General features: G+C 37.7%; 1 protein-coding gene across 2 annotated transcripts in view; it reads left to right on the top strand.

Annotated features, from left to right (window-relative positions):
• Positions 1-27,569, top strand: part of cfap91 (cilia and flagella associated protein 91) — a 79,714-nt gene that overhangs the window by 30,379 nt on the left and 21,766 nt on the right. For both annotated transcript variants that reach the window (XM_039743710.1, XM_039743711.1), the window contains 5 exons: positions 349-420; positions 3,733-3,879; positions 5,582-5,803; positions 9,094-9,242; positions 17,336-17,427. In XM_039743710.1, the coding sequence (XP_039599644.1) occupies positions 349-420; positions 3,733-3,879; positions 5,582-5,803; positions 9,094-9,242; positions 17,336-17,427 (682 nt within the window). The remainder of the gene's footprint in view (positions 1-348; positions 421-3,732; positions 3,880-5,581; positions 5,804-9,093; positions 9,243-17,335; positions 17,428-27,569) is intronic.

Raw genomic sequence — 27,569 nt, 5'->3', positions numbered from 1 at the left:
TTGTATTGGTTAGATCTTGAATATGATGAAAAACTTGCTGAACAGAAAAACATCTTGCAATACTTGCCCAAATATAAATTGAATTGTTGAAATGACAGCTAATGAAGTATACTTACTGATTTTATACTGTATTACCAAGAAGCTATTTTGTGTTGCTAAAATGCCAGGACCATCCCTTTATTATACAGAAAGGTTTACAAATCTAATTTCAGCACTTTACACCCAGCCTTATATTTTGCTAACACTTCTTTGTTCTTCCAGTGACACATGTTTGTGCCCATTTCCATCTGTGTCTCAGTTATCTTACAGCCATAAATAAGAAAGTGAACTTTTTCCTAATTTAAACAGGGAGAGGAGGAGAGAGAGCAAGCTGTAATCTGTCTTCAGAAATTAATAAGAGGAAGAGCTATTCAAAACATGGTAAGTCACCATATTACTTACTTGTAAAAAAAAAAAAAAGAATTCTAGATGTGAGACTCATTGGCACAATGGTTAGAGCAGCTATGGCGCAGCTCTGGGTACTTGGACTCCATTCCCATCTAACTGCTTAAGTATAGTTTGCATATGTCTATGGAGTTTTTTCTCCCATATTCCAAACATGTACAGATTAGTTTAATTAGGATTGCCTAAGTGAACATACATGCGTGCTTGCAGACTTGCATCACCTCCAGGGTTGCTTTCTGGATTCTACTACTTGCATCCAGTTTAGGCTTGAAGTCTCAGGAACTGTCGAATGATTACAGCAGCTTTGGAAATTGAACACACAGGTAGGTGAAAATGTCAGCATTGGATTTTTTTTAATTTACATTCCAGTTGTTGTAGTCTTATGTAGCTGTAGACACAAGGCCACCTCCTTTTATCATAATAACATTCTGAAACTTTCACCAGCAGTCTGTTCAAAATTTTCACTCCAATTAACAGTTGGACTAGCATAGAGCAAAGCATACTGATTCCGTCACCTTTCAAGTAATTTCACAGACTAATTTGTGAACATTATTGAGAAAGTTTATGAAGAACAGTTATAAAATGCTCAAAAATGCTTCTGTCCACACTACACTGTTGAAACAGTTAATATTTTATTCAGTGCAATATTCAAAACACCTATAGAGACCATTATTTATGCCATTGTATTTCATCTGAATGGCAAAAGTACTCTTTTACTAACTACTAGGAGGTTCACCCCCTGCTTGCTTTGCTTGCCAAACCACGGCCTGCGCTACGTGCCAGCCACTTCGCACCTCTGCCGCTCGAGTATGTGGATTTCAGTTTCACCAAACAACAAATCTTTTAATTCTCCCAGACACGCCTCTTCATTGGGAAGAAATACTACTTTTCCCTGATGGCAACACAAATTAGACAATCTACAACTCTCCGACTTAAAGTTTAAATCCAAACAATATATTCAAGCTCTTTTTGCTGTTCCGTTATTTTACCAAGGAATAATTTCCGTTTGATTGCACTAATGTGATCTTTGCTATCTACTTTCATTATCTCTAACCTGCTCTGCATATGTATCGCGCCAATGTTTTGGAACCTCTTTACGACGTTCTATTTTGTCATCTACTCTTTGTCTTTTATTTCCGGCCCTGGGTGTGGTTAAATCTCTTGGCACAAAGTTTTGTCTCGCGGGACTTGAAAGTATCTCTCTGAAAAAGTTATGTCTCGTCCCAGTACTTTTTTATGTAATAGAGAGATATGGAAAGCCTTGTGTAACACTCAGCCATGTACAGTATGTTTACCAGTGCATATATTGTGCATACTGAAAAATAAATGGAGGGGTGCATTCTGATTAATATTAATAAATACATTACATGTTCTCTTTGAACTCTTTTCATATTTTTACAAAGGTGTGACTCATTTCTATAGCTTTCAACTTGCCTTTGAAGTATGCACTGAAATCTGAATATCCTTGTTCCACTCATTCACCCATTTTGCAGAATGCTTGTCCAGTTTAGGTTTGCTGGGAGCCACTGTATGTTAGTGCAAGTGTGCCATGTCATTTTAACCTTTGCCATGTGATAAAGTGGTCAGCCAATAAAAACGAAGTCTCAAAGTTTAGTAGAGGTTTTAAAAGCCCCTTCGCAGTGACTGGACATCTGGCTCCATTCAGGGCTATGTTGCCTTTTGTATTGGGTATGATGTTGTTCCTTCCACGTGCTTTTATCTCAATTTATGTTTCTTAATTTCCTCAGTGGGTGGGTGTGATAGTGTCTGCATCACTGGGAAGTAAGCCAGCGTGGTCTGCTGTCTTGTGCTCATGGCTATTTGGATTGGGTTCCCATTACTCACAACTAGCTTCTGCAGATTGGAACACAGGCATGGATGCAAGGGAATTTTTATATTTAATAAAAATGGCTTTTCTGTTTGTAAAGAATTTAATAACTTTTTAAAATATTTGAACAAACTGATTATTGGCCTTAATTTGTCAAACTTTTTTTCATTATTTTATTAAAGGTTTAAGAATGCATTTACAGTTCAATGATATTTTTTGCAATACATTTTGCAAATTACTAGCAATTTCTACATTAAATTACTTAGAGGAAAAGTGTGTTTTTTGAATATGGAAAAATGAAATAAAAAAGATTTTGACAGTGTATTACCTAAAGAACAAAAATCCAACTTAGTTGCAGGTTATAGTTTATTAACCTTTGACAAAATTCATCCATAAAATGAAATCTCCTACAAAAATAATACTGCATACCTTTCATCTACTGAACATTATGGGCCCATATTTAATTTTAAAAGTACTGTTGCTCAACTTTTTTGTATTTGATATGTTTATTAAAATATTTACATTTACTTATTTGGTAGACACCTTTATCCAACACAACTTACAACATTTATGATACAATAGGTTGCATTTCTTTTTGGCCTTCCAATTGGAGTACAGGCAGGTCATGGGACTTGCTCAGAGTCACACACTGTCAGTAGCAGAATTTGAACCCACATCCTCAATGTTTGATGTCATACACCACACTGCCTGCCCTCATTAAACTATATAATACATGCAGCAGTTTACATTTAAGCATTCTCCACCCTTTCATTTTTACCTATGCTGACTTTATTTTTGGACTTTGTTGCTGTGGTTTGTCAGGAGTTTAGCAGGGATCTCAGACTCAGTCCTTGGAGGGTGGCAGATTTCCATTCCAGTCACCTTCTTAATCCCTGCTGCTAATGGAATATACTCTGCTCTGCCAACACAATTAAATAAATACATTAACATATAATTAACATCTAGAATTTTCTTCAAATTATGTAATTGTAATAAAAAACCTGGAGCCATTGTACATCCCTAGGAACTGAGTTTAAGACCCTTGGATTAGAATTTGGCAGTTTGTTAAACTGGTATGCCAAATAAGTGAACATTATTTATTTTCTTTCCCTGAGAGCATCTTCCATACATTTTTTGATGTGCAGAAGCTCAATATTTATTCTTAATTGGTGGCTGGTTATCATAAAACTAAGCAATGTAAGTTATGGAACATTTAAAAGCAAGTATGTGAAAATCAACTCAGCAAAGTAAGTTCCATTACCAGCAGTAAATAAGTGGTTAGAACAAAAACTTGCAGCCATTGTTTGAGACTCCTGGCCCACACTAGAGGTACACATCCTGGCCCTAACCTTGAAGATTTGTTTATTTGAGTAAATAATACAAATACTATGAGCAATGTTTGATAAGATGATTATGTGATTAGTCAATCCAGTCTTAAATTACTCTTTATGCTTGACTAGATGTTTGAAGGCAAAGAGAAAAGAATTGAACTGATTCAAGAGCTTCGGACCACACATGCCTTGCAAGAGGACAGACAGCTTATTAAGAAAACGGAGAAGCAAGTCATTCTGGCATTACAACGGCAAAGAGAGTTGCATGAACACAAGGTAAAAATGAAGGAAGTTTCAACATTGGTAGTTTCCTTTGTGAAATCTTTAAAGTCAATCCTTTAAAGGACATCATAACTGTAAGTCAAGTTAATCATAACCTAAAGATGTCAAGGTACTGCTAATATTTGTTTGTTATGTAATTGTTCCAAATGTTGTTTTAAACTTTTTGCTGATCGTTCTGTAGGAAGTCAATTTTTCAGTGTCATCCAAAGTAGCTTATATTGAACAGTAATGCCCAGCCTTGAAATTGATCATCTGCTCCAAAATTCCACTTCTATTATTCTGCAAAATGAACATTTTTGCAACTCAAGAGACAGTTATTAATCTCCTTTTAACCAGCAGCTTACTTAATGACAATTTCCTTGTTATCTAAAGAATCTACAGATCTACTGAATCAGCTCCCGCCTATATAACGGTGCTCCCCATCCGGCACCAATGCATATCTGACAAAGGAATGTCATTGTGGGTCCAGAAACAGAAGTCACGTTCAATTTGCCATGCCACTACTGTCCTTCCCGCCTTCACCCTACAAGTGTATTAAGCTGCTAAACTACAAAGATTCTTCTAGCTTGAGAGGCTTGATGGTGTCTTAATACAGCAAACCAACTGGCCACTGACAGTAGCTGTTATAATATGAAAGACCCTACTGCAGCTCTTCTTTATGTACTCTTTCAGGGGAAATGACTTAATGACTTATATATATTTCTCTGCTGTAGTTTGCCAGGGTGGGGAATGCCTTTAATTTAGTCAAGACAATTTTGGGCTACATACTACCTGTTCTTCCTTAGAAACTCATTTGGTTATCATCTGCTTGGTCTACACTTAAGTGTTCTCAAAATACACTACCATGTAAAGTCTAACTAGTCAGGTCCCAAGCATGCAATAAGGATGCTAATTCTAGAGTCACACGTATGTTTCAGAGGCATCAACTACTGTAAGTACAATGACTTATATAGAGCAGGACCCTGTAGACATGGTGTTATTCTGAAAAACTATCGCTTCTTCCAGAATTTATCATAGTAACACGATTAGTACTGATTGACTGATGTGAGCTGTGTTCATTGCTGGCAGCAAGCAAGTTGACTTAATGCAAATTAATTTTTCTGCACTCACATTCACTTCAATGCGTGTATACGTATATTGCATTAGTCTGTACTCAGCTCACTCTACATGAATACATAAGCTGGAGAATGATGCAAGATGTAACATGAATAAGGCACATCATAAAGTATTAAGCTAGCACGTAGAATGTATGGAGTATCTGATTGATAGGGAGGAACATACAAATTATTAATGCATTAAAACTCTGGTGTAAATGAATACTTTGTTTTTTTACTTATTTTTGACTAATTTGAGTTTGGCTCAGTAGCACCCTGTAGAAACCACAACTTCCATGTAGTGTCTGATTTATAGAGAGGTACTGGAGATACTTTTTTATTTACCTACAAAATAAAATCACATAAAAAATAAATAGTTCAGCCAATACTTTGCAAAGGAAATTATGATTTATACATACTGTGTCTGGATTGTAATAATGTTTTTGTCATCTGCTTAGGATTTATAAATGGAAATAAAAAAAATATGACCATAGTTTTAAGATGCATTCATGCTAACAAATTTTGAGAGAATGACTAACCAATATCCACACTTAATTGCTGCTGTATCCAAATTGCTTGTTTCTTGTGCTCCTTTTCATAAGGTGTCAACAGCTGAAGGTCATAGGGCAAACATAGAAGGTGGTCTTCTGGCAGATTTATTTGATTACCTCTCCAAGGAATTGATTCGACTGCAGGAGGAACGGCGCATACATGCACTTGCTGTGCTGGCAGAGCGAGACCGTCGGTTAAGGGAGGCAGAAGAGAGTGGTCTCCGGCAACTAGAGGAGAGGCGGAGAAGGGAGGAAGATGAGATTTTTAAACAGGTTTGCATCTTCCTAAGTCATGCTTTTAGAAATGACCCTGAAAGACAAATGTAACATTTCTATATACCATGTTCAATTACATTATTTCTTTAATGTAAAATAATTTATAAAGAAACATTAATTTAGAGTAAGACTTGTAATTTTCCCTTAATTTATAGTAAATAGATTTTAAATTAGACAGTGTCATTGGATTGGTTTCATAGTTATGAAATTCACATGTTGAAGTGTTTGATATGTGCAGTAACACTGTTTCCTGAGGATGGATGTATATAATGTGCTTTGTGGATTTGAAAGCTCCTACTCAGTGGAAAACAAAACATGCAAACATCCTTTATTTGTTACTGTACTTAACATGCCAAGAAGCATACCAATTACAGATGAACAATATACAGTCAGGTCCATAGGTATTTGGACAGTGACACCATTTTCATGTTTTTAGCTCTGTACACCACCACAATGAATTTGAAACAAAACAATCAAGATGTGATTGAAGTGTAGCCTTTCAGCTTTACTTCAAGGGGTTTACCAAAAATATTGTATGAGTTGTTTAGAAAAGGCAGACACTTATATTCATGAACCCCCTGTTTTCATTGGTTCATATGTATTTGGCAGACTAACATAATTATGAATATAGTTATCATTTTCAGTATTTGGTTGAAAATCATTTACAGTCAGTGTCTGCCTGAAGTCTGGAACCCGTGGCCATCTCCAAGTGCTGGGTTTCTACTCTAGTGATACTTTGCCAGGCATTTTCTGCAGCTGTCTTCAGTTGCTGCTTGTTTGTTGGACTTTCTACCATCAGTTTTGTCTTCAGCAAATGAAATGCATGTCCAATTGGGTTGAGGCCAGTTGAATGACTTGGTCTTTGAAGAATATTCCACTATGTCTACTGTGTTGAAAAGCACTTGGTTTGCTTTCGCAGTATGTTTTGGCTCATTGTCTATCTGTACTGTGAAGCATTGTCCTATCGGTTTTTCAGCACTTGGCTGAATCTCCATAGTCCTGTACACTTTAGAATTTGTCCTGCTACTTCTGCCAGCAATTATATCATCAATAAACACTAGTAACCCACTTCCATTAGTCGTCAGACATGCATGCTTTTTCATGCCATAAAACTGCCTCCACCATGTTTCGCAGATAATGTGGATTTCATTGGATCATGAGCCATTCATTTTCCATATTCTTCTGTTTCCATCACTCTTGTACATATTGATCTTAATTTCCTTTGTCCAAAAAATGTTCCAGAACTGGAGAGTTCACAGCAACAGTTTCCAAATGCAAATTCCACACTTGGAATTATCTGCTTCTCAGTCAATTGTGCATAAACTTTTGAGCGCCTGAAAATGGGGACACTATGCAAAAAAGTGGCTGCTTTTCCTAAACAGCTCATACTATATTTTTGTTAAACCCCTTGAATTAAAATTGAAAGTCTATACTTCAATCACATCATGATTGCTTCATTTCAAGCCCATTATGGTGATTTACAGAGCCAAAATTATGAAAATTGAGCTACTGTCCAAAATACTTACAAACCTGACTATAAATAACCACTTTATATGGTATACCCCTGTAGTACCATATAGGACTTTCTTTTTCCTCCAGAACAGCCAGAATTCCTCTAGGCATCGATTCAAGGTGGTGACAGAAGCTTAAATACCTACAGCAGATTCAGAAAGTGTTTAGAACCCTTCACTTTTTTCACATTTTGCTATGTTGCAACCTTGTGCTAAATTGGTTACATTTATTTTCTTGCTATGTTAAACATCAGTCAATACATCAAAATGACAATTTACACACCTGAATTTGAGTATTTTCTGCCTGTCTTCAGTATAATCCTCTCAAGCTGTCTCGTGTTGGATGGAGACCGTCCCTGGATAGCTATTTTGAGGTCTCTCCTGAGATGTTTGATTAGGTTCAATCCCAGGCTGTGGCTGAGTAACTCAAGGACATTCCCTAAGCCACTCCTTTGTTGCCTTTGCTTGGTGCTTAGGGTGATTGTTTTGTTGGAAGGTGAATCTTCAGCCGAGACTGAGGTCCAGAGTACTCTGAAGCAGGTTTTTATTAATGATATCTCTGTATGTTGCTCTGTTCAGTTTTCCCTTAACCCTGTCTAGTTACCCAGTCCCTGCTGTGTAAAATAACCCCACAGCATGATGCCATCACCACCATGTTTCACTGTTGGAATGGTATTGCACAGTTGATGAGCAGTGCCTGGTTTCCTCCAGACATAACGCTGACCTTAGTTTTATGAGATGAGAGAACCTTGTTTCTCACAGTCTGAGAGTCCTTTAGGTGCCTTTTTAGGAGAGGCTTATGTCTGGACACTCTGTCATGAAGCCCAGATTGGTGGAGTATTACAGTGATGGTTGTCTTTCTAGAAGTTTCTCTCATCTCCATTTAGGTTCTCTAGAGCTCAGCCAAAGTGACCTTTGGGTTCTTGGTTACTTTTCTTATCAAGGACCCTTCTACCATGATCGCTCAGTTTGTCAGTGGGGCATGCTCTAGGAAGAGCAGTGATTATAACAAACCTTTTCAATTTAAAAATTAAGGAGGCCACTGTACTCTTGGGAACCTTCTTGGAAACCGCCTTTAAGCACTGCAGGGAATTCCTTTGTTCTTGAGACATGTTTTTTTCTCTTATACACATTGTCATCTGTGGGACCTTCTATAGATAGGTGTATGCCTTTCCCAACCATGGCCATTCCATTAAATTGACTAAAGATGGACTCCAAACAAGATGCAAAAACATCCTAATGCTGATCAATTGAATGGGATGTACCTGAACCAGATTTCAGCTGTCATAACAAAGTGTTGGAATACTCATATGTCAATGTAATATTTCAGTTCTTTTATATTTAATAAATTGGCAAAAAAATCTAAAATCCTGTATTTACTTTGACATTTTAGGGTATTGGGTGTGGCTTGATGTGGGGAAAAGATTAATTCAACTGAATTTAGCACATGGCTGCAACATAATAAAATGTGAAAAAGTGAAGGGGTCTGAACACTTTCTGAATCCACTGTGCTGTACACTATGCATATGTGCTGTTACAGTGACTACTGCAAAAGTAAGCTCCAGCTTCTCCAACAAACCTTACAAATAAGTGATGGTTGTATTATATTCGTAGTTAGCAGTGGTCTTTTTAATAATTACAACAAGCTGTCTGAAATACAGTGAGTTTAAACAGCCACAAAATAAACATGGCAGTTTAATTTTGTTTCTGAATTCCTAATTATTTGGTATTTGTGTGCCATATTATCATTTTCACATTGTATTATATTTACTCAAGGTTGTGAGGGTGCATCAAGAAACAGTAGACTGTTATTTAGAAGACATCATTTTTAGCAACCTGGAAAGTACAGCCGACGAGCAAGCAAGAGAGGAGATACACAAGGTGGCTGAAGAGATAAATAATATTGCCTATGCAATGGAGGAAACGTGAGTAGTGCATTGTGCTGATATACTCTTCATGGACCTGTGTGTAGAAGATATTGCCTTATTCTATGAATAACTTGTTTGATTATTTCATTTCATTGACCTGGTCAAGTGAAAATTCCGCATTGCAATCTTCTTGACAAAATAAAATGTAACCAAAAGAAAAGTAACTCTCTTATATGTCTTTATAACATGCTCATTCACATAAAATCCTATATAAATATTCCAATATTTCCTTTAATATTTAAAATTTGACTAGAAGGGTTTGAACAGACAATGTGAAATTATTTCATACTTAAAAAAATGCTTATAAAAACATAAAAACTTTGTGGCTTTTGGGGGTTACCATTTTTTAAAACTACGAACATATATTTATATAAAAAGGGATTTATCCATCCATCCATTATCCAACCGTCTATATCCTAACTACAGGGTCACGTGGGTCTGCTGGAGCCAATCCCAGCCAACACAGGGCACAAGGCAGGAAACAAAACCCGGGCAGGGCACCAGCCCACCACAGTAAAAAGGGATTATCATAACAAATATACAGTATAACAAACAGAATCGTACAAAGTACAATATTTATGGGATGAGGATGAAAAATAAAAGGGACAAAATAACAAACCCCACAGCCTTTGGGCCCTAACTTCTTCTTCTTCTCAAGTCCTTAAATCAAGGTTTTATATGCCCTTTAAGTGCCAAGCACAGGCTATAGCTCTATCTGTTGCCATGGTGAGGTCCTCCATGGTGCATTTTTCATCCATGTTTGGGCAGATCAGTAGATGTCCTATAGTCCATCTTTCCCCACATACATTGCTGTCATTGGAATACCCACACTTGATCATGTTGGCTTTGGATCTACCAGTCCTAGTGTGCAGGCGGTTAAGGTTTTTCCATGTTGTCCAGTCCAAGTCACCACAAGTGGGAAGATGTTCTGCCACTTCTAGGCTAGAGATGTCAATTGAGTTAATGACTCTAAGGCACTTGCGCCAAGAGTCCGGCCTTGCCACTTTTGACTGTTGAGTTTTGGGGTGGGGGGTGGTCTTGTGTATGAAGCTTTTCTGGGATTTCAGGCATTTTGCAACATCGGTATGGCCATACAGTGGGTGTCTGGGGTTCTCTACTTGCCTTGTTTTTCTCGGCTACTAACCACATTTCTTATCTTATTTGCACCCAGCATGTAGAGGCTGTTGATGGGTGTCGGTTTTAGGCATCCAGTGATATTACAACAGCTCTCGTTGAGTATATAGTCAAGTTTCCTAGCATGTGCTGATCATTCTCAAACTGGGCATGTGTATTCTGCTGCAGAATAACAGAGTGCGAGTGCACTGGAGTGCAGGGTTGCTGGGTTGGCACCCCACCTGTTGTTGGCCAGTTTTTTGAGGATGTTATTGCGGGTGCCATTCCCAATCGTTTTTTCCACATGGGCCCTATAAATCACGTTCCAGTCAAGGACAATTCAAAGATACAGCCTGTGTCTTGGTTGGGTTTGCTCTCAGATAGTTCTTGCTGTAATAGATTGAAAGGGCTGATGTAAGGACTGTCTCAACAGTGGTGAACTCTTTCACCTGCGCTGTGACGCATAGGTCGCCAGCATATAAGAAGCTGCTGCATTCAAGGTGGATCTGTTGATCATTCGTGTAGATGTTGAAAAGGGTCGATGCTAGCACACTTCCCTGATGAAGGCATTTTTTTGGTGTTTCCAACAGCTATTCTTTTTGCATAATTCAATAAAAAATCATCTATTTTCCAGTACGGATTGGGTAACTTGCACTAAATGGTAGTCATGTGTCATGTCATAAGTCTTAGAGAGGGGCAACCTCTGATTCACAGTATCGTACGGACCTGAGCAGTCTATAAATACTGCGCCTGTGATTTTTCCTATTTCTAAGCCATCTTCTATGTGCTGGGTGAGACTGAGTATCTGTGTTGTGCATGATTCGCCCGGGTGAAAGCAAGATTGCTCTGGGATTAGATATTCTATGATCAGAGAGCACTGATAGTTGAAAATCAGACATTCATACAGTTGTAGAAGTGGCAAAGGAATGATATTGGTCTGAAGTTTTTGGGGTCTGAGGCATCTTTGTCTAGTTGGCCCTAACTGAACAAAGGTAATTTAGGTCTGCTAGATCGCGTGACAGGCCCACTTGCCAACCTTGCTGTTCCTTTGTCTGTCCCATTAAGTTAACTTCTTCTACTGTTATCCTTTTCTTCTTTTCTCTTAGATCTTCTCAGATCTACCTGCTGGCATCTAACAGTGTAAGTGAACTTTGGGCATGTGTAGCACAAGTCAAGCATTTAATATAATAAATGCTCCTGCCTTTACAGAGTCATAAAACAACAAATAAATAAAAGACTTGTCAAGGATTCCATTAAAACATGAACACAAATGAACTTCATAATGTATAACACAACCCTACAGACCTCCCAAGAACTAGTGAAATGATAGCAAAACAGAAAAAACAAAATCTATAAACACGCTGTGCAGCATTAACACCTGTCAAATCAATCTAACAATATCGCGAATAGAGTAAAGAAAAATGTGACAAGCTCCATTGTATTTCCAAAACAAAACTTACAATTAGTTAAAATACTTTAACTCTTAAAAATACAAACATATGTACAAAAATACTTAAAATCCCCATAAAAAATAAAATCCTTTAAGATAATTAAAACCTACCATGTAAAAGTGAACCTTTGTTGCACATACAGTAGATCTCACTTTCTTACTGCAATATCCAGTTAGCCATTGATCTCCTCACAAACCTGGATTGAAACCGTTTCTAGGCCACTTTATACAGGTGGGTGAATTAGTCTCTTAAAGAGACAACACCCACCTTGTTCACAAACCATGTCTACCATTTATCAGTCCTACACATGCTTCTTATCAATCCAAAAGTGTTTTGAACTTTTCATTGATGCACCCAAGAGTCACTTGATCTTGGACCCCATACATAATATTGGAATACATGTATACCGCCTTGTACCTGTAGTGGCTTATTGTCACTGGCAATGACAGTAGTGCCAGCTCATCTGTTGAATGAACATCTTACAGCTTGATTCCTGTCCAGCACACCAACAGTTTCATGGTAATTGTAGTCCCAGAATTTATTTTAACTTCATAATTCATGCAATGTCTTGACACAGTTCAGAGGATACATCTTCAGTGATAGCCATCATGTCTCTGATTCATAAAGTTACAAATGAAATCATCCATCCATCCATCCATTTTCTAACCCGCTGAATCCAAATACAGGGTCACGGGGGTCTGCTGGAGCCAATCCCAGCCAACACAGGGCACAAGGCAGGAACCAATCCTGGACAGGGTGCCAACCCACCACAGGACACACACAAACACACCCACACACCAAGCACACACTAGGGCCAATTTAGAATCGCCAACCCACCTAACCTGCATGTCTTTGGATTGTGGGAGGAAACCAGAGCGCCCGGAGGAAACCCACGCAGACACGGGGAGAACATGCAAACTCCACGCAGGGAGGACCCGGGATTTGTCAAAAACAAATTATGAAAATGTAAATTACAAATATAAGTATATAAGCAAAACAATAAGGCATCGTGATGCTGCAAGCATACAGGTCTTTCAAAAACCTTAAAAGGGCTGGACTCGATAAATGCAAAAAAAAGAAGGTGCAGCATGAAGTAAAGATTGATACATTCTGAACTTCCTTCTAATGATTGGCCCATAGTAAAAAATTGGATGGCTTAAGAGCCTTCATTGTAAAAATGATTGACAGCAATTTCATTTCCTTTCAAAGCCTTACCTATCATTTTTTTTATTTTGAATCTTTGGTAGGTGAGATACATTTTGGTGGAGTTCAAAGGAATGAAAGAGGATGACATTTTGTCAGATGGTGGAATGTGGATGGGGTTTTGTCTGTGGGAGTAAACATGTTTTGCAGGAAGGAGAAGTATGTCCTAATATGGATACCATACTGATGGTCTTTTTACAGGCTTCTTCTGGTAGCATTCTGCTGAACCCATTCCTCTAACTGACATACTTTGAGTCACTATAATGCAATAAAATTGTCATTAGGTTAGGTCAATCTTAAAAGGACACCTCATGTTCTGTGTCTAGAAGTGGTGGTAGTTTTTTTTTTTTTTGCAACAGTATGCACCAGTATGTTGTACCAGCACCTCAACAGGTGGTCATGGTATTAAAATGATTCTGTAATCAATTGTGTGTTTAGTCTTAGTTGTATTCCAGTTTCATCAAATGAGTGCAAATATGGGTTTTCACAAATGAATCTAATTGTTACTTCAATGAGAGCCTCGTTACTGACAGACACTGTCTCGACACTTCTCTTCATAAGATTGATTGGCCACATACTTAGATCCTTCAGATTCATGGCTGCTACAAGGAGAACAATCAGCCATTGACACTCAAAGCAAAGAATGAATTACAAAAACTGAATTTGATGAAAACATACAAAAAGTTTGGAATTGATTGCTTTGCGGGATTACATAAAATTTTTTTGTACAATGTAGAGCTCATAATTAACCTGCTGTTAATATTCTTCGATTTCGGAAATTCTAAACTATCAATTACAATATTATACAGTGTAGTACATCCACTCAAGTGGTGTGATGGTAGCGCCACTGCATTGGAGATTATGTGTTTGAGTCTTGGATCTTCCCTGTGCGGAGTGTGCAAAGTACTTTTCGTACTGAGTAAAGCGCTATATAAATGTCAAAATGTATTATTATTATTATTATTATTATTATACTTGTCTGATGATTTGTCAGTTTCAAATTTTAAACATTCTGTTTTTTCACCGAATAAATAAAACACATCGCGCTAGGAATCTCATCCTCATCCAGTACCTCAGATTTGATCAAAACACAACATATACGTGCAAAAAAGGCACTGCTAAGTAGAAATGTAGTGATTTAAAATGAACCTCTGTTCCCTCCGTGTGTAGTAGACATATTCACATGTGTTAGTTACTGTCATCACTTGTTATTGGTTTGTGCTTTGATAGCATTGATAGTTCTTTTTTATTCTGTTAAATACACTTTGTGATGTGCCTGGGTCATATATAACCAAAATATTTATTTAATTTTAAAAGGTAAACAAATGTTATTACTACTACTGTGCACTTTTTTGATTTTATGCATTTTGAGATGTGCCTAGGTCAGAGCTGACTAAAATGTTTGTTTTATTTCAAAAGGGAAACAAATGGTATTGTGAATACTGTGCACTTTATTGATTGTATGCACTTTGATACATGCCTGGACCAGATGTGAGCAAAATGTTTATTTTTTATTTCAAAAGTGGAGAAAAAAAAGTATTGCTACTACCTCAGATTCTGTTCAGTTTTAGCTTTTTTATTGTTTTAGTGCCTTTTATGATGTGTCTGTGTCAGAAGTGACAAAATTTGAAAGGGAAACAATGAATAAACATTACTTGTTTTTCAATACATTCATTTGTGTTGAAAATTTGTGTTTAAAATTTGTTATTAGCTGCTGTTTAACTGCCACTGAAAATGTCTGGCCAAACTACATTTCTTGGTTTGAAATTCTGGCCCAACTGAATTTGTAATTGAATAGCCCTGTTGTAGATGTTAAAGTATTGCTTAGATTAAATCGGCTGAAATTACACAAATCTTGACTGGAAAATAGCAAATATTATCACAGGAACATTAATGGAAGGAAATATTAAAAACTAGCTGTGTAAGCCCGTGCTATAAAAAGCCTGGGGTCCTAGAAACTATTGAAATCGTCAGAAAAAAAACTAAAATGTAGAGTTGTCAGGTAATTGAAAGGAACTACTCTGGGCATCTCTCACCTAGGAGGATTCGTTTTGCCGATGCGCTTGCATCGCTTGTGTATTAGTGGCAGGAGGAAAAGTAAAAGGGATACTGTTTTGCCAATATTAGAGGCTAAGTGACTTTGTCTTTCTTCTGAGGTTTCGTTTTGCAGACATGAAGGCCTTGCTTGTGTATCCTTGGAGGTGGAGCCATTACCCCGAATCCCCCTCTCACTTCCGGGCCGGACAGACAGACACACACACTTCCACACGTAGATGTTTATGTATAAGATAAGATTGGGCAACACATGTTAAGAACAAGAGTTTTACTGAACAGTCAGCAAGTGTTTAGAAGAGGAAGGCATGTTTTACCAACATGCTAGAATTCTATGACAAAGCAACAAAAGGGTTTGATAAAGTGGGCCATATGATATTATTTATCTTGACGTTCAGAAAGCTTTTGATAAGATGTTGCATGAGAGATTGGGCATCAAACTAAAAGAACTGGGAGTTCAGGGTGATGTTTGGAGAAGGATGTAAAATTGGCTCAGACACAGGAAGCAGAGGGTGATGGTGCGAGAAGCTTGTCAGAATTGGCCGATGTTAAGAGTGGTGTTCCACAGGGGTCAGTGCTAGGGCCGCTGCTATTTTTAGTTTATATAAATGATTTAGATAGGAATAAAAGTAACAAGCTGGTTAAATTAGCAGGTGATACCAAGTTGTAGTCGGTGGATTGGCAGATAATCTAGAATCTGTTAAACGGTGGGACGTGGACAGCATACTGGCTTGAGCAGATTTGTGGGAGATGAAGTTTAATGTAAGTAGGAAGTAAAAATGTTAGGTTTGAATACACAATGGGAGATCTGAAAACCAAAAGTACATCTTATGAGAAGCATTTAGGTGTCATAGTGAACTCTACGCTATCAACTTCTCGACGGTGTTCAGAAGCCATTAAAAAGGCAAACAGAATGTTAAGTTATATAACACTCTGATGTGTGGATTACAAGTCCAAGGAGGTTCTGCTCAAGGTTTATAATGCACTGGTGAGGCCTCATCTGGAGTACTGTGTACAGTTATGCTTTCCAAGCTAAAAAAAGGGCACAGCAGCACTAGAAAAAGTCCAGAAAAGAGCAACCAGTCTCATTCCTGGGCTACAGGGGATGAATTATGAGGAAAGATTAAAAGAGTTATGCTGAAAGATTGAAAGAGCTAAGCCTTTTTAGTTTAAGCAAAAAAAAGATTAAGAGAAAACATGACTGAAGTGTTCAAAATTATGAAGGGAATTAGTACAGTGGATTGAGAATTATTTTAAAATGAGTTCATCAAGAACATGGGGACATAATTGGAAACATGTTAAGGGTGAATTTTGCACAAACTTCACTAAGTTTTTCTTCACACAGAGAACCACAGACACTTGGAATAAGCTACCAAGTAGTGTGGTAGACAGTAAGAGTTTAGGGACTTTCAAAACTCAACTTGATGTTATTTTAGAAGAATTAAGTGGATTGGACTGGGGAGTTTTGTTGGGCTGAATGGCCTGTTCTCATCTAGATTATTCTAACATTCTAATGTTCTAATTTATTGAACAACCATTAATAGCAATACTGTACTCTTAAGAGCCCAATGAGACCATCGCCGTCACTTTTCCATATTGTGGACCACATGAAACAATCAAGTAGAACTGACCTCTGAAGCAGAATTAGACTGCAAGAGAGAAAGAACATAAGAAATCTCACAAACAAGAGGAGACCATTCAGTCCATTGTGTTCCTTTGGTGTGCTAGGCTCCAAGGATAAAGTAATCTTTATCAATATCTGTTGAATTAAGTTGTATCAGTTGGTTTTATGTTTATGTTTGATGTAAAGTGATGGAATAAGAAAATACTCCATTCTGCCAGTGTAGTCCTACTCTCGCAGCGCACTGTATTAGTCATTAGTGTAAAGCACACTGGACTTGTAAGAGGAAGTGTGCTTTATAGGAATAAGGTAAATTGAATTTTCTGATCCCAATTTTTCTAGTACTAGGTCTTGAGTGACCAGAGGCTGTCCTAAACATAACGTTTAATACAGGACTAAAACAGAGCATCAGAGGGCACACTTACACACATGAGTGTCCTTACTTATTCACAATGGGCCAATTTAGACTCATTAAATCATATAACATAGACATTTTTGCTATGGTGGAGGAAACTGAACATGAATCTAGCATGAAGGGAGCAACATATAAGCTCAATGCTGACAACAAGGTATATAAGTATTTGCAATGCTTATGGATTTCTGTTCATTGCTAAAATAACAAATTTGTGTCTGGCTTACTGTCTCTGCAGCCGGACACGCCTTCAGTCAGAAGAAATTGTTGCAGAACTGGTGTACAGTTTTCTCATTCCAGAAGTGCACAAAATCACATTCCGAGAAAAAGGTAAGTGTTTATGGGATAAATTAAGGAACTCACTTTATAAGAAGGACCTAGAAGTCATAGTACATCCAGAGAGTGTACAGAAACAATCAAGAAGGGTAATATATTAGGTTATATACCTGAAATGTGGATGCAAGTCAAGAGACGTCACCCTTAAAGTATACGACTCATTAGAAAGGGCTCATCTGGAGTACTGTGCACAGTTTTGGTTTTTGTATTAGAAAAAAATATATAGTAGCACTAAAGAAAGTCCAAAGAAGACGCCCTATGATTCAAATGGAATTGAAATGCTGCCTAAAATATTTTTTTCTGTATATAATTATTAAACACTGTGAAAGGTAGGCACTCAGCCATTCATTTAGCCATTTTCAAGCCATATTAGTCCAATTTATAGCAATGGGCAGGAATGAACTGTAAACTTCAGACCACCCCATCAGAGTTCCCACTCAGCACACACTGCCATGGAGTAATACACAGAAAAGAACTGACCTAGCACATGCGACTTTGGGATGGCGAGGAACGCTATAGTACCAGGAGAAAAACTACACAGACAATGGAGAACAAGCAAACTCCACACAGACAGCCAGTGAGCAGTGTGATTCAAACCCAGGGCTCTTTATTCATGGAGAAGCAGTGGTAACCACTCTGCCAGCCCTCATATTTAGATTTTTGTTGAAAATACAGTAAGGTTTCTGTATTTTCAGGAGTTATGTGTCAATATCACATGTGAAAACTGAAATCTGCAAATGTAATGGTTCTGACTTAAAGCTACAGTTTAAAATGTTGTTCACATAAGCAAATCCAACCAGTGTATTTAAAACTGATAAATAAGATCTTAATTGTTATGTAAAAGAGGTTTCTTAATTTAAAAAATGTTAATTTTTATAAATTTACATACTCGTATACACTTTACAAAATAAAAAAATAATTGAAATTGCAACTTAATACTCATAACAATTATGCATGTATGGTTTTAATGAATAAAGAAACTAATTATGTACCTTATGAGGTTAAATGCTTGCTGTAGGAGTTTCTGTTCCTGTAGATGAAGGGGGGATCACTTGAGGCTGAGATTTCTGGTTCCAGGGTTGGCTTATTTTTAGGTTGCAGAAACACTGTGAAAGAAATAGACTGTTCTTTTTTCATTTATTCATTGAAGCTTTCGTAAGGTGTTAAAATGTCTTCGAAATAGTCTAGGAGTCCAGTGGGGCGCTGAGGAAGTGATGTCAACTCAGATCCCATGAACAAGGAGCCTTGACTACATATAATTTTGCATGTACAACATATGTACCCATTTTTGGCCCCAATTTTTCTTGGAGTTCACTGTTTTTCATATAGTTTACTCGCAAGTCATAGAAGCAATAGACAACAACCTGGATGGGATTCCACTGCATCAGAGGGCACAGACTATTAAAAAGATACTTTGAGATGCTTAGGTGAATATCGCACTTCAGACACACAGGCTCACACTCAGTGTGTTGCACATAAAATGGAGGTGGTAGAGAAAGAAGGAGGCTTTCAAATGGCCTGATTGCTTAGCTAGAAAAAGAATACCGAGAAAGTTTATGTTACTCTTTTGGAAAGGATTTTTTTCAGCCAGAGAGTGTGGATCTCACTTAACATTGCTTTTGATGCTATTGTAAAGAATATGCCTTCTCCCTGTGTTCACATGGTCTTACTAGCCTCATGTACCAAAGATGCGCAAGTTTTGTTGATTGGAAATTCTAAACTAAGGCTGGGTTTATACTTCACGTGACGCATGCTCCAGCGGACACTACTGCCACGCAAGCGTTGTACTGTTTATACTTGTGTGCGTACTTTACCTAAATCTGGAAGATTCCACCAGGTGGCAGGGCAAGATATCATCATGGTGAGAACAGGTTCGGTTTAGCTGTGTTGGGAATTTACTTAAACGTCCATTAAATTCCAAGGACACCATGCCACAATATCTCTGAAAATGATGTTTAATGATTAAATCTATCAATCCAGGGATGCGTCCATGCCATCAAGCATCTGGCGTGAGACACAAACAAAATCCCTGGATGGGGCATCATCTCATCACAAGGTGAACACAAGCACTTACATAGACTAGCGTCATTTTAATGTCACCCAATCCCCAAACCTGCATATCTTTGAAAGGAAACCGGGGCACAGTGTGGAAACCCACCAGGTAGACATGCAAACTCCAGGCAGGGAACACCAGAGACATGATTCCCTGCGAAGCAGCAGCAATACTGCTCCGCTACCGTGTCACCCCGACATGTGTAATTATTAACAGTATTCATTATTTAAATAAAGTTAACAATTTATCTGTAAAATGTCATATACATAAGTTAATGTATTTCATCATGAAAGTGATATCAAGTATAAATCTAAGGATTCTAAATGTGCAGAGAGCTGGAATGTCATACATTTAATGTGTTCTGGGTGGCGATTGCTGCTGGCCGCTGCTGTCAATGCAGGAGGAAGCCCCAGAAGCGCATAGTGATTAAAATCTGGGTCGGTTTACAGATGACATTTACAAGTCTACTTCAATGATAAAATAAACTATGGGATTAAAGTGGACATTTCGAGATTAAAGCCGAAATTTACAAAATACACCTTTTCACTGTTTCCCTAATTTTTTTATCACTGCGACTTAAAAACGTCGCCGTATTCGCCTGATGCTGTTGTGAAGGTGCCAATAAAAAAAGACAGTACAGAAGACCTTTAAAATGTATCGTTTCATTACAATGGGGGATATGCGATGCTTGAATATAAAAGCACCACAAATGCATCTGTACGTCGTCATTTTGCTTCACCACATCGAACCATTCATCAACATTAAAGCATGTACATCGACCCTGTATGATCCAAAAAAGCGGCTTTCTGTCACATGTACAATAGATAGTACAGGAGAAAGTAGGGTGAAATGACACCTTTTATTGGCTAACTAAGTAGATTGCAAATGTAAGCTTTCGAGACAGCTAAGGCCCATTCATCAGTTTACACCTTGCCTTATAACTCTCCTGTTATTAGTCACCATAATAAAAGGACAAGTGATTGTGTGTATGTGTATCTGTGTCTGATTGCTATGTCTCTTGTTATATGCCATTTGGTATGGAATTCGTAAAAGCATCCATTAGAATGGAAAATGCAATATATTTTATTACTACAAATGTTTGTGATACGCATTGGATAGACAAATGCAATGCATTTTATTATTACATACATTACATGTTACATTCCATTAGATGGTGCATTTTAAATGTTAATGCTAAGCTCTGCTTCGATTATTTAGATTTCAGCTCATCTTATACAGGTTGCACAGGTCATGTTTATTAAAAAAGGCATCCTGTTTTTGATTCAGGTACGGCTCCACTCTAGTTCACACTATACATGTACTGTACATTTCAATATTTCAGTTTTCTCTACTCTTACTTAAGCCTTAAACAAATTTGTGTGCATATTTGATTGACATTTTCAGTCCTTACTCCAAAGGTATTGAACAAGAGTGCCATCTACTGTCAAGCCCTAGTCATTAGCTGCATTGTTTTATAACGAAGGACAGGTTTTGTCTTTGTTCCTAGGTAACAAAATTAAATATGGAAAAGCTTTATTCTTTTTATTATACCATGCTGTCTAGTGATCAAGTGTTATGGTGTCTTTGAATGCTGTTTGTAATTATATTCTAAGCAGTGACTTCTGAGATAGTGAAAAAGAAGTCTTTTACATAACTTTGTGTTCGAAAGATGAGTAAAATTTAGACCTTTTTGAAATAAATTAGTTTGGTATTTGCAAACACTTTCAAACAGAGATGCTCAAGTTCAGCCCTGGACAGCCACAGTAGTTGAAGTTTTTGGTTCCATCTTTTGTGTAGAAATTGTCAAATCTTAATTGCTGCTTTTATTCTTAAACAACTGCATTCTTTGCTTTTACTTCCAATTAAAAATGAGTTGCAATTGACAAAGAAGCCAGCAGTTTTTCATCTAATTTAGTCCCATTTACACTTGTCTGTGTTCCTCATGAAGTGTCAGTCAGTCATTATCTAACCTGCTATATCCTAACTACAGGGTCACGGGGGTCTGCTGGAGCCAATCCCAACCACTGCAGGGCACACACACACACACACACACACCAGGCACACACTGGGGACAATTAGGGCCACCAATGCACCTAACCTGCATGTCTTTGGACTGTGGGAGGAAACCCACGCAGACACAGGGAGAACCCGGGAAGCAAACCCAGGTCTCCTTACTGCGAGGCAGCAGCGCTACCACTGTGCCACTGTGCCGCCCTCATGAATTGTCTGTCATATTAAATTATTTGGAAAAATGTGAAGGTTTGAAAGTTACTCCAGGACTCAAATTATCTGAATGATAATCCTTGGAAAGTAAAAATGAACAATATGAGATGTGGCAGAATGCATTCATTCATTAACACAATTCATTTTATTCAGAATTTAAATCATAGATTCTGTTATCAGCAAGGATTGTCTTCTAATGTAGAACCTGGGCCGGAATGAAATCTTGCTGCATGTCCTGTGTTGTAAATCATAGCTGTTGACCATAAGATGTGTTTTTTGTTTAGAATACATTTAATCCATTTTTCTTCTTCTATTTTTTATCATTTTGTTCATATCATTATTCAGCACCAGTTTAGACTGTGTCCATATAGTTTGCTGTTCACACATTTTGCCAGCTTCTTTACACGTCATTATAGGTGAATCATTTAAAGTGGTGTCACACTAAGATTAGCTTCTCAGCTTTGGATAAAAACTCTTTTAAGCACCTTAACAGTATAAAGTATATTAGGAACCCAGGAATTTTACTTTTTTTTTTTTTTAACTTTGAAATTTTGCCCTATATCAGGGGTCCTCAATCACAGTCCTGGAGGGACACAGTGGCTGCAGGTTTTTGTTCTAACCCGGTTGCTTAATTAGAAAGCAATTCTTGCCAATAATTTAATTTCATGGCTTGCTAGTACTTTAACTCTGCCATGTCAAGTCATTTTCATATCCTAGAATTTCTTCCTCTTTCTAAGGATATTATCCAAACAATTTGAAGGTTAAAATGGATGAGTAATTTTCAGTCCTTCACTTTTTTCTCTTCACTTTCCTTCCAAGTATTTAACTAAACCCAATAGTGCATGATAAATACGCACAGATGTAAATGGAAACAAGCTATATGGAGAAATGCTTGTCTTCTTTGTCATTTGCAAGTTATTGCTAACTAGCAAAATACCTGCGCTTTGCAGCAGAGAAGTATTGTGTTAAAGAAGTTATGAAAAAGAAAAGGAAACATTTTAAAAATAACGTAACATGATTGTCAATGTAATTGTTTTGTGAGTGTTACGAGTGTTGCTGTCATCAAGGATTTGATGATCATTATTTCTTTCAATCAGGTTCGTATTTGGAGGATGTGTTGTGTTCAAGTTACATTCCGTGTTTGTCAACCGTTGTAAAGATAACAGGTTCCATTCATCGTGTTCACTACCCAAATCGGTACTCGTGAATCTAAGATTTTTTTTTTTTTTTTTATTCATTTTATTGCACTCCATACAAAGCAATCAAGTTTTTACAAAAAGAAAAATAGAGTTAAGAACAGATCGATCCCCACCCTTGAGAGAGAGAGCAAGCCAAACGGCATAAAAATTTTACAGCTTTTAAACATACCTAAATTAATAAATTCTCTATGCTTCATGAACTTATTTTAAAATATTACTGATTAGATCCTGCCATGTTTTGAGAAACGTCTGTACGGATCCTCTAACTGAGTATTTGATTTTTTCCAATTTCAAATAATATAACACATCAGTTTCCACTGACTTAAAGAGGAGAGTTTGGGTTCTTCCAGTTTATCAGAATAAGTCTGCGTGCCAACAGTGTAGTGAATGCAATCACAATTTGTTTGTCTTTCTCCACTTTAAGCCCCTCTGGAAGAACCCCAAACACAGCTGTTAATGGGTTAGGAGGGATTGTGAATCCAAGGCTATCTGAAAGGTAATTAAAATTTTAGTCCAGAAAAATGTTAATTTGGTGCAGGCCCAGAACATGTGACCTAGTGAGGCTGGAGCTAATTTGCAGCGTTCACAGGTTGGATCATGCCCTGGATACATTTTGGAGAGTTTTAGTCAAGACAGATGTGCTCGATATATAATTTTAAGTTGTATAATTGTATGCTTTGCGCATATGGAGCTCGAGTGAATTCTCTGCATTGCTACTTTCCACTCCTTTTCTGATATATTAATTGAGAGATCTTTTTCCCAGTGTCCTCTTGGATCTTTGAAAGGGAGGGATTGTAAAATGATTTTATATATTGCAGAGATGGAGTCTAAGTCCTTGAGATTGAGCAATATTTTTCCAGCATGGATGAGGGTGCAAGATGAGGAAAATCTGGAAGGTTCTGTTTAACAAAGTTCCTGATTTGAAGATAGTGAAAGAAATGTGTAGCTGGAATGTTAAATTTGGAATGTAATTGTTCATAGGAAGCAAAGACGTTGTCTATATAAAGATCTCTAAGCAAGTTAATTCCAAATTTTTTCCAGATATTAAAAACAGCATATGTTTGTGAAGGTTGAAAGAGATGGTTCTCTTGCAGAGGTGCCACAGATAGAAGCTTCTCCATCTTAAAATGCTTTCTACATTGGTTCCAGATTCTAAGTGAGTGGAATCTAAGATGTTTAACAGGCATTCCCGGTATTAAGTTGTGGATTTGCCTGCGAATATTTAGTGGCACCGTGTCTACAGTATGAACGTAATTTAAACTTAAGCTTTACACCTTGCTTTCCTATTGATATGTCTACAAACGCTTGTTCAGCGTCAGAGGGTTTCCACAGTAGCTGCACTTATGAATATGCTAAGCACAGTCCTTCACCTGCGAATATGTAGTGGCAGCTTGTCTCCCTCACCATCTCATCTTCGTTTGCATAAGCACAGTCCTTCACCCGTGAATATTTACCTTATATGGGCAGGCACTCAATTACATGGGAGGTGTGATGATGAAGGACGGAACTCTGCCTCACACGGCAACCAAGCTGCAGGCTATGGCCATATATATGGACGAAAGTAGGTTCCAGTTATGACCATTACGTGTAGAATTTCGAAATTAAACCTGCCTAACTTTTGTAAGTATGCTGTAAGGAATAAGCGTGCCAAATTTCAGCTGTCTACCTACATGGGAAGTTGGACAGTTAGTGATGAGTCAGTGAGTCAGTCAGTCAGTGAGGGCTTTGCCTTTTATTAGTATAGATTATGAGCAATTAAAAACCAAGAATATAGCTGTTTAAAACTAAAATAAGCAATAAGGGTTCAAAATCTTAATGAGCAAGTCAACTAAAGTGAAGCAGAAGTCTTACTTGAGCAACAAGTGCTTCTTATTAAGCAACTGTGTTAGAGCAAAAACCTGCAGCCTCTGTGGCCCTCCAGGACCGTGATTGAGGATCCCTGCCTTATATAGTTCGATGATCAGCCTCATTTATATATTAATTATCACTTTAAGATAATCTTTCGGCCTTGCTCATAATAGACAGGATCAAAGTTGAGCACCCTTGCTTTAGATATTTTGAACGTTGTTTGAATAATAGCAATATTCATTACATTTATGTCAGGCTTATGTTGAGAGCCCTATACACACTAACATCTGTAGCCATTTATGACGTTAAAAAAACGTATTATCTTCAGGCCTCATCTACAAAGCTACCCTTTTAAATAGTACAATTACAATATAGAATATTTGTTTAAACATTTCTGCAGCATAAGCTCAGCAGGTTAACAGGTTTGTTCAGAATGGCACAGTGAGCAGTGGTGAGACTGAGATGGCAGCCTTCTGCTGCATAGTCCAACTGCTTAATGATGTGATTTCTAAGTGAAGGTACAATAAATTTTAATTATTCACGTGCAACTAGAACATGAAATATAAGTCAAAAGCAAAGTCTAATTCTCAAACTGGTAGTCTGTCCCATCTTTGTTATTAGTCAAAAATCAGAGCTAAGGTCACAGTGAAAAGACTCACAGCCAGGAATCTAGTAACCAAAGAATCTACATATTTAACATACATCACCACAAACGCTTTTGTTTATTTGTAATCTCAGATGCCCTGGAAATCATCCAAGGCATCATATGCCTCTCATCTCATGTTGTGGGTTACCATCTCTATCCAACAACAACAACATGGCAGCAGCCATAATGAAAACAGAATATGGTTAGACAGGTGCTACTGCCACACAGCTTCAATGACTTGGGTTGAGTTCCTTGTTTAATATTTGTCTGTCTAAAGTCTGACAGTTCTGTTGGATTTCTTTTGACTTTCTTCTTTGCATGTTTTTCCCTTCTAATATGAGAAGAGAACATTTACCAACTGTAAACTGATGAGGTGTCAGTGCCTGTGAGTGAGTTGATGTGTGTGCCTTATGTTACGCTGGAATCCCATTAAGCTTTGGTTCCTGCCTGGAATCTTATGGTCCTGGAATAAACTGCTTAAAATGGATGGATGAATGGATGGATGGATGGATGGATGGATCATTAACTGCGATGTAAGTCATTTTGTGGTGCTGGTTGCTTGGAAGGGTGCTACTTCAAATAAATGCAATCTGAACATACTGCAATAAAATATTGTATATTTCAGATTAGTGTAAAAATATACTTAGAGCATGTAGTACTGAATTTAATAGTATCTGTTCATCAACCCACATTCTAAATCCATCCATAATCCAACCCGCTATATCCTAACTACAGGGTCCCTGGGGTCTGCTGGAGTCAATCCCAGCCAACACAGGGTGCAAGGCAGGATACAAACCCCAATCTACTTCTCCATTACAAAGTCATAGGAAGTCAGAAGAACTTAAACTAGAAGTAGTAGACAGAAGATTTTAGCTCCATCCATCCACTGAAGAACACACACACACACACACATCAAATCAATACAGAAGTATCAATCATTGTTCATCCCTCCATTTATTCTTCAACTAAAAATAATCTTTACTGTATATTTGACTGTAGTCTTCTAGGCACGTTCTTAATTTGGTCTCTGGGTCTGGCAGGTCTGGGTCTGGGATCTGTGATAGGCTGCCACCTCTGGACAGGATGCCATTTCAGTTGTGCTCTCACACAGCGGGCCAATTCAGAGCTCCCACTCATGTCTTGCTGTACTTCAGTGGGATGTGTTTTGAAAAATTGGAACGAGAAAATCCACAAAGGTATTGAAAAATAGTATTAACTCACAGAGTCTAATAACAGACTGGAGCCAGAAGAAAAACACAAATAGTGTTGTGATGTAGCAGCTCTAATCACTGTGCTGTATCCATTAAAAACATTAATCACAAATGTTAAACACAGACATGACAGCAAATGCTGAACAATCGGGCTTTTAGGTCACTTGAGCAGTAGAGTCTGCTGTTATCCTGCTTACTCAGTTAAAAGCTATTGTCACAATAAGCACTCCAAGTTCTTTCTCCTTTTTGAATATTTCATGACATTGTTGTCTGAATTCCTGACTTAAGCTGACTTGGGGATCGAAAAGTGAATAATGGGTTCAAGATCTAAGATGAAAATGTTGGTTTAAATAATATCCATTCCCATTGTCTATCTTGGCAAGGCCAGAGTCAATTCTAGAAAGGCAGGGTTTTAGTGAAAATATTTATATGTCACTTTTATAAACAGATCTACCCATCTATTTTCTAAACTTTTTTTTTCTGTTGAAGAGTTTTCTGTTTCTAGAGCCTTCCTGGCAACAGACAGACAAGGCTGGAAAACATTTTTCCAGCAGTCCACCTCTGGAGACTCTCACTCAGACACGCACACGCGCACACACACGCGGGTCAAATTTAGACTCAACAACTAACACTGTGGGATCTGAGAGACAAACCTTTTTGGATCTCTCTATTAACGGTCATTCCTCATCTCATCCCATTTACCCTCTTCTGTTCCCTAATGAGGGCTGCTATGGCAACAAACTGAACAGCTTAGGTCAGAGTTTTCTGCTTCTGCAGAATTCCAAAGTGCTCCTATATGAAACAGCTCGGCTCCCGGTGGACTGATTGTTTTTTAAATTTGGCACCACTTCTTCAAGGAAATCTATCAGAAAAGTTCAGATTTCTGTTGAAGTAACCTGAGTACACAGTACACTGTACACATATTTGAAATTTCAAAACCCCCAGTTGAAAAGCAT

Source organism: Polypterus senegalus, chromosome 2 (assembly GCF_016835505.1).
Source record: "Polypterus senegalus isolate Bchr_013 chromosome 2, ASM1683550v1, whole genome shotgun sequence".
Taxonomy (NCBI): Eukaryota; Metazoa; Chordata; class Cladistia; order Polypteriformes; family Polypteridae; genus Polypterus; species Polypterus senegalus.
Note: the sequence above shows the minus strand (reverse complement) of the source record. Positions and strands in the feature narration are given on the sequence as shown.